The 17,531-nt window shown below is 44.0% G+C and overlaps 1 protein-coding gene and 1 long non-coding RNA gene across 15 annotated transcripts in view; one reads left to right on the forward strand and one right to left on the reverse strand.

Annotated features, from left to right (window-relative positions):
* PPP1R9A (protein phosphatase 1 regulatory subunit 9A) overlaps positions 1-17,531 on the forward strand; it is a 140,447-nt gene that overhangs the window by 5,956 nt on the left and 116,960 nt on the right. For 9 of the 14 annotated variants that reach the window (XM_080974565.1, XM_080974577.1, XM_080974566.1 and 6 more), the window contains exon 2: positions 15,273-16,914. In XM_080974565.1, coding sequence (XP_080830691.1) covers positions 15,472-16,914 — 1,443 coding nt within the window. In that variant the 5' untranslated portion in view covers positions 15,273-15,471. Of the gene's footprint in view, positions 1-12,873; positions 13,143-13,463; positions 13,568-14,130; positions 14,402-15,272; positions 16,915-17,531 lie in introns of those variants that run through there. The other 5 variants (XM_080974572.1, XM_080974573.1, XM_080974571.1 and 2 more) reach the window with 5 other exon arrangements.
* On the reverse strand, positions 6,907-13,365 carry LOC308459625. Its single transcript, XR_013978237.1, has 3 exons — positions 13,191-13,365; positions 11,326-11,465; positions 6,907-7,583 (listed from the first exon to the last, which is right to left on the reverse strand). It is a non-coding gene; the product is annotated as an uncharacterized lncRNA (long non-coding RNA).

The raw sequence follows: 17,531 nt of genomic DNA on the forward strand, positions 1-17,531 counted from the left end.
ATTCAATCTGTTCACAGCATTGGCACTCCAAAAGGGTCTCGCTTCTCCCACAGCTGCAGCCTTGAATTCAAACATTGTTCTGTCTCTCTGTCTTCTCACAGCTTGCTGGTTTACTTTTGGCTCACATCACTACAACAATTTAACTCAAAACTCTGGCTTTTTCTGTTAAGGAAGGGGGCTCCACCCACCTGCCATCTCGCACCAAACTCCTTAATCCCTCATCACGTCGCCAGGACACTATCTTGGGTATTCCAAGAATTAGAAGGCTTGAGTTGCTTTTAACACTTGCTAGAGCCAGGGATTAGAGAGGTCTGGCATGCATCTTAACGCCACCAAACTATTAACATTATTATATAGCTCAGATTCAGCCACACAAGTCAGAAAGGTCACCATATATTTTTCTATATGCATGTCTGGCTTCTGACAGTAAACACTGAGGGCTAAGCAGAGGAAATTATTACCCAGGAATGCTTTTCCTGCTCTTTTACTATAGTGCAAAATTGGAAAATGCTTGTTTAATTGGAAGTAAAGTCCACTGACATCGATGCAGCTTACCTTCCACTTAGCGGAGTATGGGGTCAAAGTGATGGTTTGTTTGCAGTGGTATAAGTAAGACTAGTTGAAAGACTGGGTGGGCTTTGGGGCTGCAGTCGTTTTTTGGAGTTTCCCAGCTGAATACCCCTATCTCCACATCGTTGTAAAATCCTTCCTCCCATTTAAATGACTGTGTGGTGTATTGGCCCTTCAGACTTGCTATATCAGGAAGTTGCTGAGTCAGCTGTCAGGCACTATGCTTTCAGTTTCAGTTCTGTATTCCCAAGCAGTGCTTTGCTGTATCTTCTGTCTCCCTAATCTTCTTGTTACTGAAGTCCTTGTTAGTTGCATAGTCTCTGTGTGGCCTCCTCTTACTGGCATGTTTTAGACCTTCTGGACTTCTATTACTAGTAAAAAATGTTTACATTTGCCAGGGCAAATAGCTATACCTCATCCTATCCCGATAATTATTAAGCATTTTATTTTATCCTGGCCTTCAGCCAAAGAAGACTCCAAAGTGGCTTACAAATATTGGTGAGAAGAAAAACCTTGCCCTCAGGCTCACAATGCTCAGATATGACACAAAAGGAAAAGGACCAGAAGTGTGAGAAGGAAAAAAGCAAGCTCAGGCACTAATTCTTAATTACAGAGGTCTGTGGTGAACAGCAGGAACGCAATAAATTTTGAGAGGCACTAAAAGTGGCTGGTCTTTCAACAGAATTAAGAAAGAGGCTGTACAATCACTCTCCATATGACTACTGAAAACGCTGCTGTGAATGACAGATGATGGTGGTGGTCCATAAAACAAAATTCACCTCAGAGCATTGTCACTGGGGCGGCTATCTCCAATAATGCTGTGAGGATGTCTGTTCCTGATACCTTGTTCCTAAGTCAGCTGTTACCATTCCACTTAGCTATATAACAGTTACCTATATACATCTGGAATATGATCAAAGTCCTGGTGACATTCATATTGTGAAAAAGTTTAATTTATGGCTGTAACTATTACCAGCAATGTAATGATGGAGTTTGAGGTCTGATCTGTACAAGGTAACAAAGATCTGACTTCCACTACCCAAAGCACTAAGAATTCTAGGTCACTATTGCTGAGCAGGGCAAAAATTTGTGGAAAATGTGGCCATTTTGCCATCCTTCCCACTGTTGGAAACATATCTCAGGAAACCTTATAAACCTGTTTCTCTTTCCTTACCTACTTGAAACCCAGCAAGACATCACAGGCCAAAGCTGCTCAGCTTGAGTTGCTCTTATGTTTGCAATGACAGCTTTAAATTTAATTGTCTGGTTGAATTTCTGTAAGATTTTTGTACATTTTTTATATGAAAGTAAAAAAGTGGAATGTGTAAATCAACCCGAGCTGAAAATCGTAATGCCTTATGTGTCATTGTGAAAGGAAAATAAAGCGCTTCAGTAAATAAAAAACAACAATGAAACAGTTACCATCAATTAGAACTGAAAAGGCAGACACAATTCAGAAGAAAATTAGAACATCAAAGTCAGCCTTAACAAGGTTAATTAAGCTGCCTGAACAAAAATGTGTGTTTATGTTTTTAAAACTGTTGTAAATCTCTTGGAGACCTTTAGGTAATAAGCAACTTAGAAGTCTAATAACTAAATAAAAAGATGATCCGAAATACAATCAAACAAAGACAAGAATAGCATCTAAAGAAATACATAAAGAGCAGAACAAAAACCAAACACACAGTTCAAGCTCAGTTTAAATGCCTGGGAGAATAAAAAGAATGTTTTTGGCTGGCACACCAAAGATAAGCTTCCTTGTAGAGAGAATTTCACAATTGGAGTGCCACCACCAAGAAGTCCCTTTCCCTAATTGCCATCCACTATATCTAGACCAAGAACTAGATTTCTTTTCTTTTTGCATTTTGAGGCACAATGTTCTCGAATGTGCAAGAGCTGGTCTTCTATTACATTATTTTTGTGTCCAGTAAACAGAATAGAACAGAGCAAGCTCTCTTTAGATGAGTACCCATAGTTCCTGGATCTATTACAGATTAATCCTGAAATGTGGATGCACCCAAATGCCATGGTGAAAGCAGCTCTAAGACTAAAATAATATTTGTAACTTTGCAATTATTTTTCCCTTTGCTGCTTCTGCCCCATTTTCCAGTGTATTCGGGATTAATGTTATCTTCAGTTCTGCAGCTGCTTGTGAAATGGAACCCTACAGGTGCACTATCAGAATTATTACAATACAGTAAAACAACTCCATTTATTAGCTTCACAAGCACTGTTATGTGGAATGTGTGGATAAGCCGTACCAAATTCCATGTAGGCATTTGACAAGAAGAGCTTTGGACAGTAACCTGTACCTGTACAGAATTTGTAGAGTGCGGTGTGAGGAAACCAACAAGACATAAAATTTATGGAATATTTTACTGATGCACCTTCTCACACCCTACATGGAAAGCTAGCAAGAAAGCAAGCCTAGCTAGTAATATAAAGACTTTCAGGCTCCAACTGTCTATCCACTTCCCTGGGAGTAAGTCCCCATTGAACATCATAGAATTTATTTCTGAGTAGATGTGTGCAAGATTGTGCATTGTCTTACATGTACTTTCATTCTAAAGGTGGCTTCCCACATTTCTATTGATGTGGGAAGGGGGGGACACATTGTTAGGTAACTCTTCCCATGGGGGGTCTTTTAGACTTGGAAGAGCAGACAGCTGGGAAGGCCTCTGAGTGCTGGAGAAATGTTTAATGGAAAGAAAAATGCACTCACCACCCACAGGAATAAAGTAAACTCAACCTTGCACCTAGCAAAATTCTGAAGAAATCTGAATGTGTCCTGAGAATGAAGAAGAAAGAGAGGAGCTGCTCCCCCCCCCCCAAGAAGAAATCATTTGAGAAACTGAATAGCAGGTTTTGGCACAGCATTGCTTAAAATCCCCCAGAATGCCCTGGAAAACTTGAGACACCATTTCCTGTGGGAAATAGACAGAAATTGAAATGATGGCCCACTGTGCTGGGCAGGGCTGATGAGAGTTGCAGTGCAAAACATCTGGAGAGGACCATTGTGGGGGTGCCAGTCTTAGACTAACAGAACTGAGTTTGGTAAAATATATCTATTTCCAGTGCTTTTTTTCAAAAAAAATAAAAATGTTTAGAGGCACTCTCATCTTCCTACTCATATTGAAATACTGCCCTTCAGTGAGGCCAAACTTAGATTCACAAAATGTTTAGGGGTATGCGTCCCCCCAGAAAAAAAGCACTGTCTATTTCTTGCTTTTCAATATGCTGAAGACGTAAGTGGCTGGAGGGCTGTTCATAGAAGGCTGCTGCAATGTGACAGTGGAGGCTGGTCCATTAGGGACTCTAACTGTCATTGGCTCTGGCCTCACCTGCACCGGATCGCTCTGTCTTCTAACCCACCAGTCCCAAAGGACACCAGTCACCGCTGGACAATGGGCAGTGCACTTTCCGACTGAGAGCTATGCTACCTTGTATGTTGTTCCCAGGTTGATTGCTGGCGAGGCCTGCAGCTGTTGTGGAAGCTTTGAAAGGCTGTAAAGAAAGAGCAAGCAAGCACAAAGTGGAGATGCAGAACTCTTCCTCCAGCATTGTACAAATCTCTCTGGAGGCATGTGGCTGAGACCTGACAGCTCTGCAGATGTGTAGAGCTACGTGAAAAATGATGCTAATTAAAAACAGAAGGCAGAGCGAAGGGTCAGTGGCACCGTGAAGGCATTAGTAATCAAGAAGGGAGTGCATTTGCCTTCAGTGGTGTTCAAAGCCCCTTACAGGTGGTGTTGCAGAGGAGCGGTTTGCTGTTTTAGCTGTAAAAGTTCCTATCTCTTTATTTTTTGGGAGGCCATTTTAAAAGCATCATGCCCTATCTTCTGCACCATCGCTTCAGCTTATACATAGAATATTCTGGTTGCCGCTTTCATAGGTGCAGCATAACGTTTACAGCATGAGGCCAGATGTTATAATTTCCCTGTGCAGAAAAGCACTTTCCTCAGCACCTGGGAACATCATGAATAAATTGTCAGATGTAACAGTCATAGATTCAGGGTGCGTCTTTTATCAGGGTGCATACATGCAGGTTTTATGTGGTAGATGAGGTTGGGGGTTGGGGGGAGCCCATTGTGTTCATGCATCTTCCATCATGAAGGTGCTAGCAGTTTTTTATGTAGGAAAAGAGCAGTGTCCATTACTAATACTGTAGTGATATTATTTATGTGTAATGTAGCACAGCAGCAAACAGACAAAAAGACCAGCACAACTTTTTGCCAGACTGTAAAGACTCTGTGTATTATAAACAATGATGCACAAGCTTTATAAAGTAAAAGTACAGTGGTACCTCGGGTTAAGAACTTAATTTGTTCTGGAGGTCCGTTCTTAACCTGAAACTGTTCTTAACCTGAGGTGCCACTTTAGCTAATGGGGCCTCCCGCTGCTGCCGCCACACGATTTCTGTTCCCATCCTGAAGCAAAGTTCTTAACCCGAGGTACTATTTCTGGGTTAGCGGAGTCTGTAACCTGAAGCGTCTGTAACCTGAAGCCTGTAACCCGAGGTACCACTGTAGTGTTATCTGACACCCATGACATAGACTACTGGATAGAATTATAAAACTTGTATTGTCACATCTGACGCAATGGGAAGTGCTCTGATTGAACAGATTGGCTATGGCAGGTCTTCTATGGGTGTGGTGTGGGGAAATTGGGTAGTACTTTGACCCTGGTTGCTTTTTTTTGGGTGGGTAAGGGGGCAAGAAGCAGAAGGAAATGGCACTGGCTCAAGTAATTTTGCTGCCTGAGGCAAAGGGCACCAGCTGTTGCACCAAGATAATCAGACCAGCAGATGATAATTTCAGGCATTTATATACCACACCCTATTAAGAATTTCTAAGTGGCGTACATAAAATGTTAAAAACAATGCAAAGAATAAGAACAACTAAAATTTATCATGGAAACAGAAAACTACCTTAAAATGCCTGCTGGAATAAGAAATTATTTGTTAATACTTTGGCAATGGGACTGTATCCAAGTGCAACAGGCTGGCTAAGTGATTGCAGGGAAGGTTTCATGGAACACACAACTTTGTCCTCTGATAGATGGAAACATTCACTGCCCATTGCCATGCACAGCGGCATCTGCCACCTAACTACCAAATGATAGGGCCAGCCCTGGGGAAACATCCACGGAACATGGATTTTTTTTTTGAAATTTACCCAGCATGTTTTGAGTGTATTGCTCTTCATCAGGTTTATTTTACTTTTGTTACTCTTTTAATGAAAAAAAGAGGATGTATTAGTAAGGCTCAGTTTCTTGACACTTGTGAATGTTTTACTTTGACTACTTCCTTGAATTTATGCAGATTTCTTCCTTCTGGATGCAGTGTGTGTGTGTGTGTGTGTGTGAGAGAGAGAGAGAGAGAGAGAGAGAGAGAGAGAAAGTGGAGGGAGGGGGAATGAATGAATGAATGAATGAATGAATGAACCCAGCAACCTTTTTCAATAGTAGTAGTAGTAGTAGTAGTAGTAGTAGTAATTTTATTATTTATACCCTGCCCATCTGGCTGGGTTTCCCCAGCCACTCTGTGCAGCTCCCAGAATATATATATATATATATTTAAAAAGTCAAACATTGGAAACATTCAAAAGTCCATATTGCCCTGCATACCTCAGAATACCCCCTGGTGTGCAGCAACTCATTATATGCCACCCATGTTTAAGCACCCAGAGCATTCATATGTGAGACACCCACTTTATGAGTTAGAGAGATGTAAAAGTTTCCATCTGCACAGGGGTCACAATGAAGAGCTGAAATGTTCTCTCCCAGGTGCATGATGGGAGTCTGGTTGGATTAAAACAGCAGCAGTGTGCTGCGCTGAGACCCAGTGTAGACAAGCAGGAAGCAGTGAAGATAGCAAAGAGGGATAAATGAAGACAATGAAGTTATGGGGAACTGTTATGAAAAAATGGTTGGGAAGGCTATGTGACTAGGAATGGGGGATAAATTCAACTTTATTTGCATTTCAATGACCAACTACCCAATTTGCACTTCTTGAACTAATATGTGAATCGAAACACAGCCGTCCTTTGAAATTCGCAGTTCTGTGAAGTTTGTAATGGAGTTCTACCGCAAAGCAATGTTTACAAAAATGCATGTACTTGGGGGGATGTGTGCCCAAAACAGCATATACTGGTGAAAATAACATAAGAATGCATATTATTAGTGGACATACCTTGCAAAAAAAAAGTGTGTACATTAGTAAAAACAGCATACCAAAAAAAAAGTGTTTATCAGGAGAAATTTGAACTAAAATGCTGACAAATTTTCTTGACCAGAAATTGCTGCAGCCATGTAGAGAACTAAATTTAAGAAGGGAAAATTAGAAACGGGGAGAATGTGAAACTGGCAGATTTGACCTCCTGTATGTTTGACTTGGGTTTTCAGTTATGTCAGTGATGAAGAATCCCATCTTCACACAAAATTGGCCATGCTGATGGGAGTTGGAGTCCGACAGTATCTGGAGGGCCATAGGTTCCCCCATCCCTGAGCTATGTGAAGATTTAATGAGCTCAGGCACTCTTGCTATCACAATTCACATATTTTCTGATTCACTCTGGAAATTCCCTCTACCAACTCCCAACACTGCTGTTTCATTATTAATGAAACGAAATGTTTATGAATGAATGTAACGAGAACTCCATTGTTCAATTACTGCCCTCAGTAACCAGCCAAATATGTGACCCCTTTTTTGTTAAATTGTTAATTATATAGTTTTGTTAGCATTATCGGTGGTTCTTTTCTGGGCAAAGAGCTCTCTGAAGCAGTCTCCAAGCTGTCAAGCTGGTTACTATTTCTTAAGTAAATCTAGGACCAATTCTGAAATACTAATAAGTCTTTTTAATGAAGTCTCGATGTTCAGAATATGTGGATTATATAGCAGGCTCACCAAATTGGCTGGGGAGCAAAATGGGTAATTCATTTAGTGTTCTTCTTGGGTACAGCCATTGAACTAAATAGGACTTCTCAGACGTCTGATGCAGATTGTGCTTTATTTTCTATAAGAAAACAAGAGCATAAATCCATCAGATTAAAAAAACCCCATTAAACACATCCTTATTTACAGTAATGTGTCAAATTGTTTCATATTCATTTATATTTATTTTATTAGATTTAATATCCATTTTCTATTATAAGGTCCCAGGTTGGGTTGCAACAGTAAAATACACAATCATAAAACAAATAAAACAGTTACATAGTACATTAACAGTGCAATCCTATTCATGTTTACTCAAAAATAACAGTCCCACTGTGTTCAGTGAGGCTTTCTGATAAGTATGTTTAGAAATTCAACCCAATGCCAACTATCATTTCAGAAAAGGGGCAATCGAGATTGGTTTGTTACGTTGCAACATATTTTTAACTTGGGGAAAACTTGAAGGTCTATGTTACAAGCTATATTTCTCAACCAATATTTTTAGATTAATGTATTTGCTGTTTCTTTAAGACTTAAACAGTTGTGGGTCGTACCTACGGGACCGCCTCTCCTGGTATGTCCCATGGAGGACCTTACAGTCTTCAAATAAAAACATCTTGGAGATCCCGGGCCACAGGGAGGTTAGGCTGGCCTCAACCAGAGCCAGGGCTTTTTTGGCCGTGGCCCTGATCTGGTGGAACGCTCTGTCACAAGAGAGTAGGGGCCTGTGGGACTTGACATCTTTCCGCAGGGCCTGCAAGACAGAGCTGTTCCACCAGGTCTTTGGCTGAGGCACAGTCTGACCCCTTCCTTCTGTAACCCTCATGGAACTCTAGCCCAATGGTTGCCATTGATTCTGAACTGATTTTAGAATGTATTTCAATTAATTGACTGTGATTTTATGTAAACTGTGCTATTTTTACTGTTGTTTGCCGCTCTGAGCCCGGCTTTGGCTGGGGAGGGCGGGATATAAATAACATATTATTATTATTATTATTATTATTTACACCGTGCATGTAAATCTCTGTGATGCCACTTTAAACAGCTGTGGCTTCCCCCAAAGAATTCTGGGAGCTGTAGTTTGTTAAGGCTGCTGAGAGTTGTTAAGAGAACCCTGTTGCCCTTCCAGAGCTATAGTTCTCAGAATGCTTTAACAGGAAACTCTAGGAATTGTAGCTCTCTAAGGGGAACAGGGGTCTCTTAACCACTGTCAAACCCCTTAATAAACTACAGCTCCAGAATTCTTTGGGGGAAGCCACAGCTGTTTAAAGTGGCATCACAGAGATTTACATGCATGGTGTAAATTTGGCCTTGCTCTCTGTTACTTCAGAGAGCAGGATTATAACCAACGGGCAGAAAGTGCAGGGAAGCAGGTTTTGGCTAAGGATAAAAGAAACTTATTAATGGCAAGAGCAGTTCAGCTGCCTTGGGAAGTCATGGTCTCTTGTTCACAGGAGGTTTTTAAGCAGAGGCTGGGTGCCCTTTCAGGGATCACTATAGTTGCAAGACTCCTGCACTGAGTAGGGTATTGGGCTAGATTGTGTCTGTGGATCTCTTCCACATATAAATTTCTGTGAGTCTTAATGCCATGTGTGTGTGATCGCATCAAAAATGAAACAAAAGGACTTGAACAGTGGTACCTCGGGTTAAGAACTTAATTTATTCTGGAGGTCTGTTCTTAACTTGAAACTGTTCTTAACCTGAGGTACCACTTTAGCTAATGGGGCCTCCTGCTGCCGCTGCATCGCCGCCGTGTGATTTCTGTTCTCATCCTGAAGCAAAGTTCTTAACCTGAGGTACTATTTCTGGGTTAGCAGAGTCTGTAACCTAAAGCGTCTGCAATCTGAGGTACCTCTGTAAATAAATCTGGAAATAAAAAATGAACAAGATAGAATTCGTAATGCATTTGCCTTGCAATGGGCCCCGGATCCAGAAATAAAGTCAGATTAAAAGAATTCAGATGAAAGACCTTTCTCAGGGAACATCTCCCTGCAGAAGAAGTTGCATGCTGTCTCCCCATGCTCTTCTGGAAAAGCAAGGCTGCGCGGATTCCGCTATGAATACATTAAACTTAGCAGGAACACTTGGAGCAATGTCGACTGTTAGTAATAATGAATGAACAATGAGATTGGAGGGAGAATAAATTGAAATCAACCCACTGGAATGTTTTGTTTAGCCATGCACAAAAATGATACTGAAACTGCACACAGAGTAGCTTTTCACACTCCACGCAGAACGCTAAGGGGAGAGACGGCCTCAGCAAGCTCAGGACCAGGTGACCCGGGAGGCTGTCCCTGTAGGTCATTGTGATGTGTGGGAGAATTTCTACTAAAGGTCCCCAAGACAGCAGAGTTACTGTGATCAGGTAACTCAGATCAGGGCTTTTAGTGTGGCTGTCCCTGTTCTGTGGAACAGCGTTGCTGTCAAAATACAACAGGCGCCCACTATCTGAACTTTATGGAAACAATCGATGACAATTGTGCTGCGACAAGCTTTCCCAGCTGAATGAATAGGTCACTGTTGTGGGTGTCTCCTTTAAAAAAATTTCAATTGCTTTTACTTGCTATTTTCTGCACCACTTTAAACTAGGTTCCTTTAGCTGTTTTTATTATATTATGTACTTCACCTTGAGATGAGGATGGTGAGAGTTCCTGGGATAGCTCAGTCGGTACTCTTAATCTCAGGGTTGTGGGTTTGAGCCCCACATCGGGCAAAAGATTCCTACATTGCAGAGGGCTGGACTAGATGAACCTCGTAGTCCCTTCCAAATCTGCAGTTCTGTGATTATATAACCAAAATGGTTGTTTAATAAGAGCAGCCCTGCTGGATTAGACTAAGGACTCATCTAGTCCAAGAATTTGCTCCCCACAGAGGCCAACCATATGCCCCATGGGAAACTAATGAACAGGGCTTGAAGGCAAGTTACTGACTTTTCCTGTTGTTGTTCCTCATACAGGCTGGGGCTGATTGGAGCTGCAGTCCAAATCATTTGGGAGGCACGGTTGGCAAAGGCTGTTTAGAGCATTTAACATCTATTCTTGGAGGTTCCATGTAGCCATCATAGCTACTGATGGGCATATCCTTTGTGAATTAGTCTAGTCTCCCTTCAGTGCCATCTAAGCTAGTGGCCCTCAGCACCTCAACTTTTAGCAGCAGATTGTGCATCTTGCAAATTTCTTTTAAACATTTTGTCTTACCTGAATCTGCTAGCCAATTTTGAGTACTATGCACCATTTTATAAACCTCTTACTATATAGCCCTCTATCCTGTTCCCAGAGCTGTTTTTTTTTCTTTTTCTTTTGTAAACTAAAATGTTCCAAATGTTTCAGCCATTCTTGGTTTGGAACAGTATCCCAACCTGAACTGACTATTCATTTCTGTAGCTTTTTTTCTGCACCTTTCCCAAAGCTATGTTTTTGGGATGGGATAAGCAGGAATGAACACAGCACTTACAAATGTTGCTGCACTATGTATTTATATAAGCACGTTGTAATATAAGTATTGCTATTTTCTGTCCCTTTCCTAATAGTCCCCAGCATTCCTTTTGTATAACACATTAGAATTTGTATTTTTGATGGATTCATATGCTGTAGGTTGTAATGTGTATTTGTAATTGAAGTTACAGAACAAGGCCCCCAGTGATTTTTCTGCTGTATTTCAAGGGCATAGCTAGACATTCACACAAGACATCTGCTTTGCTGTGCTCTTTGGATGAGCCCAGGTAGTTAGTTATCCAAGTTCCCAAAGCCACTGTTTCCCTTTGGTCATTGTCAGATACCCATCCAACCCCCAAATGCCAGTCCTTTCAATTGGCTGTAATTTACCGTGAAGTTACAAAAAAGGTGACAAGTTAGCTTGGGTCCCTGTCCTGTAGATGCTCTTCCTTGGATCCACCATTTTGTTCCTCCTCTTGACTGACCACTTTCGTTGTACTCCCTTGGCGTGGCCATTTTGTGTGTAGCGCCTGATGGAAAAGTGAGGTATAAATGCTGCTTCCCCTTGTACCTTGGCTGTTTTCTTTGATGCTGTTTACACTTTATAGTGCATATTCTATGGTCATGTATATTTTATTAAAAACATCCCTGATGATTTCTACTGAAGAACAGAACTTTGTTAGTTCTGGATCAAACTTCTTTAAATATAAACTGCAAAAATTCTCAAGGAAATGGTGCGTTTGTAGATTCATTTGCAAATATTCTAGAGTTCTGTGTTTCTGAAATGTTGTTTCAGGGGCAGCGTGTCACTGAATGCTAGTAGTTGTGTGCTAAGAGCAAGGTAGGACAGCATCTCCAGAAACGGCTGGGGATGTCTGAAACCTGGAGATCCTCTGCCAGTCAGTGTAGACAATATTGAACTAGGTGGACCAGCGTTTTACCACTGCCAGCCAGTGCAGACAATAAATACTGAGCTAGATGAGCCAACTCTGTTAAAAGGCAGCTTCTTATGAGGAATTGCAGTTAGCTGGGAACTGTGTTTTTGACCACTATGCTTACTACGTGACCCCGTAGGTTTCTTTTGTTGTTTGGGGCAAGTAACCCACAGCCCTCCAGATATTGTTGGAACTCCAATTCCCATCAGCCCGAGCAGCGCTGCCAATGGTCAGGGATGCTGGGAGCTGTAGTCCAACAGTATCTGGTAGTCCGTAGGTTCCCCGCCCTTAAAGTGCAAGTGTGGCGACTTCAGACGTGCAACCAGTAATGGGGAGGGCGCGTGGCCATTACTCCGTTAATTTCCACACGGCCTGGCAGGTCAGCTGAGCTCGGTCCCGAGCTTCGAGGGGCAAATCTGTGTTCCCACTCCTCCAGCGCCAGTTCCAAACGCAGCTTCTGTTCAAAAACCGAAGTACCCCCGACGGTTGCGTGAACGTGCGGTGTCTTAAAAAAAACCCCCACGCGCAACCCAGGACAGTGGAGAATTTCACCCCTGAGGCGCAGACGGAGTCAGAGGCGTGTAGGAGTCTCTCGCCAGGGGACTCAACCCGCTTCCCTCTTGGGAACCGCTGCGAAAGAAAGCGGGAGCCTCAAGCAGCATAGGACCGCCCGGCGAGAGGCGGGCTGCACGCGGGCCAGCGGGGAGCGCCTGAGAGGCCAAGCGGCGCCGGCGGCGCGGGTCGCCTCTCGTCGTCCTTTCCCGCTCCGGCCGGGCGCGTCGCCGCCGCCGAGCTGCTGCTGCTGCGTGGCTTTGGCGCCTTCTTCCCACCCACCTCCCCAGCCTCCCTCTCCCAGCGGGGCAAACCATTGCAGCGCGCCGAGGAGGTGAGGCACCTGTCAGGCGCTCTTGGCCCGGAGAGGCCCTAGGGCCGCCCGGGACCCGCCTGCCTGCCTGCCTGGGCGTCCCCTGGAGGCCGAGCGGGCGGCGGGAAGCCCGGCTGGTGGTGGAGCCGAGCGCGGGAACCTTCCTCCCCCCGCCCACCCCGCGCAGCGTCTCAGGCGCCACCGCCGCCTGCAATGGCGTGCAAGAGCCGAGTCGGAGGAGCTTGCTGCTGCCGGGCAAGCTGCGGGCGGCGGCGGCGGCAGCAGCAGCAGTGCCGGGAGGTGGCGGGCCGGTGGACAGCACGACGGCAGTAGTAGCCGGAGCAGCAGGAAGAGAAGCGGAGGGGGATCGAGAGGCGGCGGGGCTTTTGCAACTCCGACTCTCCCGGGTAAGGTGCCGCGGTGAGCCCCCCCCCCGCTTGCAAAACAAAACCTGCCTGTGTGGGGCTCGCTGTGGCTTGACTCCTGCGGCCGGGAGCAGCTTTTGTTTCGCGAGCACCGAAAGTGGGCAGGCTGGCTGGTTCGCTTGCAGGGCTCGTGAGCGCCGTCTTGCTCCCTGCATTCTTACACAGCCGCCGCTCCTGTTGCAAGGTGCTTCCCGGCTCCCGCGTTTCCTGCTAGGCAGCTTAGCAGCGGGGTGTTTTTTTTTTTTTTCCTTTTTCTTCCCCGGCGGGGACAGAGTTGTGCCTTTTGCGCCACTTTCCTATAGGGAGCGTGAAGGACGTCGCGCTGGGCTGGAGAGAGAAAGGAAACGAAGGAAAGAAGGGGATTTATCGCCACACTTACTAGCTGGCAATATACCACCCCTCCCCGGGTGGATTTCTTGCACGAGCGACGCCGAAACAGCGAAGCGTGGAGGTTGGGGGAAGGTTCTGCGCCTTGAGATTGATTAGACTCTCACCTTCGCTATTATTTGCAAGTGTCCCTTCCACGCCCCCCCCCTCAATTAATTGCATGCTTGGGGACCAGAGAGAGAGAGGGGCAGGCGATTTGGAGGCAGGGATGTGGTTCTCTTCCAAGGAAGGGATTGGGGGGCATTAGCGGCCACATCACAACGTTGCTTAGGAGCAAATAACCGCTTAGTTGTCAAGGCTGGAGAACAGACGCAATATGGGCGCGAGTCTTGTAATCTGTCTCGCAGCCCCGGCAGCGCGTTGACTCGGGCAGGCGGGAGGATGCGGGGGGCGGGAGGCGGAGGCCGGTCGGGGCCGGAGCGAGCCGAGCCAGGTCCACATGTGTGCATTGCCCGGGTCGGTCGCTTCGGGAGGCTTGCAGCTGCGGTGAAGTTGTAGCGGCGGAGGAGGCGGAAACAGAAGAGCGCTAATGAGAGATTTTGCTCTATTATTAGTCATGTGCTGCTCTTCTGTATTTCTTTAGGGCTGCTTGCTCAGGCTGGAAGCAAAACCCATTTCCTCCTCCTCCTCCTCCTCTATTAAACGACGCCAAGGGACTCTGCCAGCCCCCGTATTCCTCCTTGCGGGAGGGCAGGACGCTCGGGATTCATATAGAATGCCACTTGCCGTACAGATTTTACCGAGATCCAGACTGGGAAATGGACAGATTTAGCCTGCATTGAGGCTTCCTCTTCTCCCTTTCACTGCACCTTTCATGGTTCTTTGTCATGCTGAATACACCCCAAGGGGAACAGGCAAGTCTTTACCATACCAAATTATTTGCTTCCTGCAAGTTCTAAATTTCTGTGCATGTGATTTCTCTGTCCCTTATTTCTCTCTCTTCCCCCACCCCTACAATCTCAGAGCGAGTTTATTAATTTGTTCATTTGGTGGTGTTTTGAAAATGAAGGCAGCAAAGTGTTGCTGTTTCAGAGGAACGTGTCACTCATGGCTGCATCACACCATTTCACAGTGGTAGAGATATGTGTACCTGACTCTTCATCATCATTTGAAGGAAACTTTAATGACAAAATACATTGGTATAATGCAGAACTGTTGTACAGTTGAATAGCGTGTATATGCATTTGCATACATTGACTGTTGGGAAAGAGAGGGATTAGGTCTTGGTCTTACACAGAAGTAATGTCCCCTTTCTCAGTCCTGTGGTGGCAGAATAATGATTTGTTTATGATAGGAATTTACTTCACTTACTGTCTTCTGCTGTTACTCCATATAATGATCCAGTGGTCTGAGTAATGAAATCTAAAATGGGTTCTAAAAGATGGAGTCCTGATTAGCCCTCACTTAAATGAAGTTCTGAAGATACTATAACATTCCATCATGATGTTGTTAAAGCATGAAACAGTTTATTTATTCCATTTATGTTTCTCTTCATTTAAGGAGCTTAGGGTATGTGTCAGTGGGGCTTCCCAGGCAAGTCTCCCATCCATATAACTTCCAAATTAAAATGTGATTCCTTTGAGAGATGGAATTGCATCTGGTGGCTTCATATCATAACCTTCCCCTTTTATAGCCAGCCATATTTTAAAACCAATGTAAATATTGAATAGGTATGAAGATCTACAAACCCACTGATATGAATCAAAATCCTCCTTTGTGTTGCAGGTTTCATCAACATTCTTGTGAAAGACATCCAGTTTCCTACTTGTTTTTGTTTTTGCTGGTAACCGTATCTGGAGGATTGTCGTCTGCCTATAAGTATGGCCTTGGCAGAATCTAATGTCCTTTAAGCCCCTCATCCACAATCTCAACTGGAGGGTACAGCGGCCACTATGTATGTTGGTTTAACATCCCAAAAATAAACATGATGAAGACAGAGTGTTCAGGGGAAAGATCTAATCTCCGAAGTGCCTCTCCTCACAGGAACGCTTATAGGACTGAGTTCCAAGCATTGAAAAGCACCTTTGACAAGCCTAAGTCAGATGGAGAACAAAAGACTAAAGAAGGAGAGGCTTCTCAGCAAACCAGGGGGAGGAAATATGGATCTAACGTCAACAGGATTAAAAATTTATTCATGCAAATGGGCATGGAGCCCAATGAGAGTGCTGGAGGCATGGCAAAGACCAGAAGTAAAGGTGGACCCCTATCTCCCCAAAGAAGAATTAGGCCAAAAGAGCTTGTGGAGAAGGGAGATGGATCAGTTGTGAAGTTAGAATCTTCCGTTTCAGAAAGGATTAGTAGGTTTGATGCTATGCACGATGGTCCTTCTTACTCCAAGTTTACTGAAACACGGAGATTGTTTGAAAGAAATACTCATGAAACAGGGCATTCAAATCGCTACTCCCCAAAGAAAGAGAGATCCGTTTCTAACAGTGATCTTCAAGATGACTGGTGCAGTTCTAAGTCTAACAGGGGAAGTACAGATTCGCTGGATAGTCTTAGTTCAAGGACAGAGGCTGTTTCTCCAACAGTGAGCCAACTTAGTGCAGTGTTTGAAAATACTGACTCACAACAAAATGTTCTAGAAAAGACGGGAAACAATGAAGAGTATTCTGTAACTGGTCACTATCCACTAAACCTGTCTTCTGTGGACCCAAATCTGTCTTCCAGTGTTGCAAACCTCGACGATTTCAGCCCCATAAAAGACGCCAATGCTTGGCCTCCATCAGCTAAACAAAATGCCAGCTCACCACCTGTTGAAAACTCTGAGCAGAACAGCAGTAGATCTCCATCAGACAATGAAACTCCCAAAAGCACTTTGCCTGTGTCAAAAACAGGTGGAATACAAAACAAGGATGTGTGCTACGATTCTGTTGATGCCTGTGAAGCGACTAAACAAGAGTCAGTAGATGGACTTGATAAACAAAGTTTTGGTGAGAACCGTACGAGCAATAAGGCAAAAATAGAGCCTGTAGTACTACCTTTGCAGCAAAAAAAGATCTCTGCTGGAGCTGAGACTGCAGAAATATCAGGAAACTTAATAGCTAGTGATGACATCACAGTCAGTGAAGCTTCTCGTTCTGTTGGCTCCCACTGTGAAGATACAAATGGAAAGGAAGAACAGGAAGACTTGAATAACTTTCAGAGTTCTCATGTGTATATGCACTCTGATTACAATGTCTACAGGGTACGATCAAGATATAATTCTGACTGGGGGGAGACGGGAACAGAACAGGATGATCAAGAAGACAGCGATGACAACTGTTATTACGAAGCTGACATGGAATGTTCTGAAATTGTTGGATTGCCAGAAGAAGATGAAATCCCAGCAAGTCGAAAAATTAAGTTTAGTAGTGCTCCAATTAAGGTAAGTTTCACTGGTCTGTTATTCTTTACATTGTTTTTGAGTGGTTGTTTTTGTTCTTTTGTTTTAACTCTTGACACTGTCTCTGGCGAATTTTTTTCTAGTTGCTTCCGGTATTGAATTTGTTTCGTGGCCTTAGGATTCATATTTGGTCCTGACTGGAAAATAAGGATTGATTCAAATCGTTAAGAATCATTCCAAGGTCTAATAACTGTTGTTTGCCCCTTGTATAGTTGTGGCTAACCTGTGTATCAGACATATTTATTGTCACAATATTTAGGCAAACTTTCACTCAGAAGAGTTTTATGTGGCTAGAGTAGGTTTGAAATGGTGCTAATCAGCCTGTGTCTGTGATAACTTCTTGTTTTCCCCACAGTAGGGTTTTGCCTCCTGTGGTGGGAAGTGGGTAGCTAGATATCTTTTGTCACTTAGCAGTGATTCTCCTTCTGTACACTCTTCATGCCTCTGGGATGGGCAGCCTCAGATTTGGTCTTTGGGATTCCAGTTGCTTATTTCCATATAGTGCTTCTGCAAACATTGTATAATGGCAGCCCCTTCCAACAAGTGTGTTTGTGTGTAATCCTTGACTGCAGGATTGATGGTGAGAACATGTGATAGGA

Source organism: Podarcis pityusensis, assembly GCF_964106645.2.
Source record: "Podarcis pityusensis genome assembly, chromosome: 12".
NCBI lineage: Eukaryota > Metazoa > Chordata > Lepidosauria > Squamata > Lacertidae > Podarcis > Podarcis pityusensis.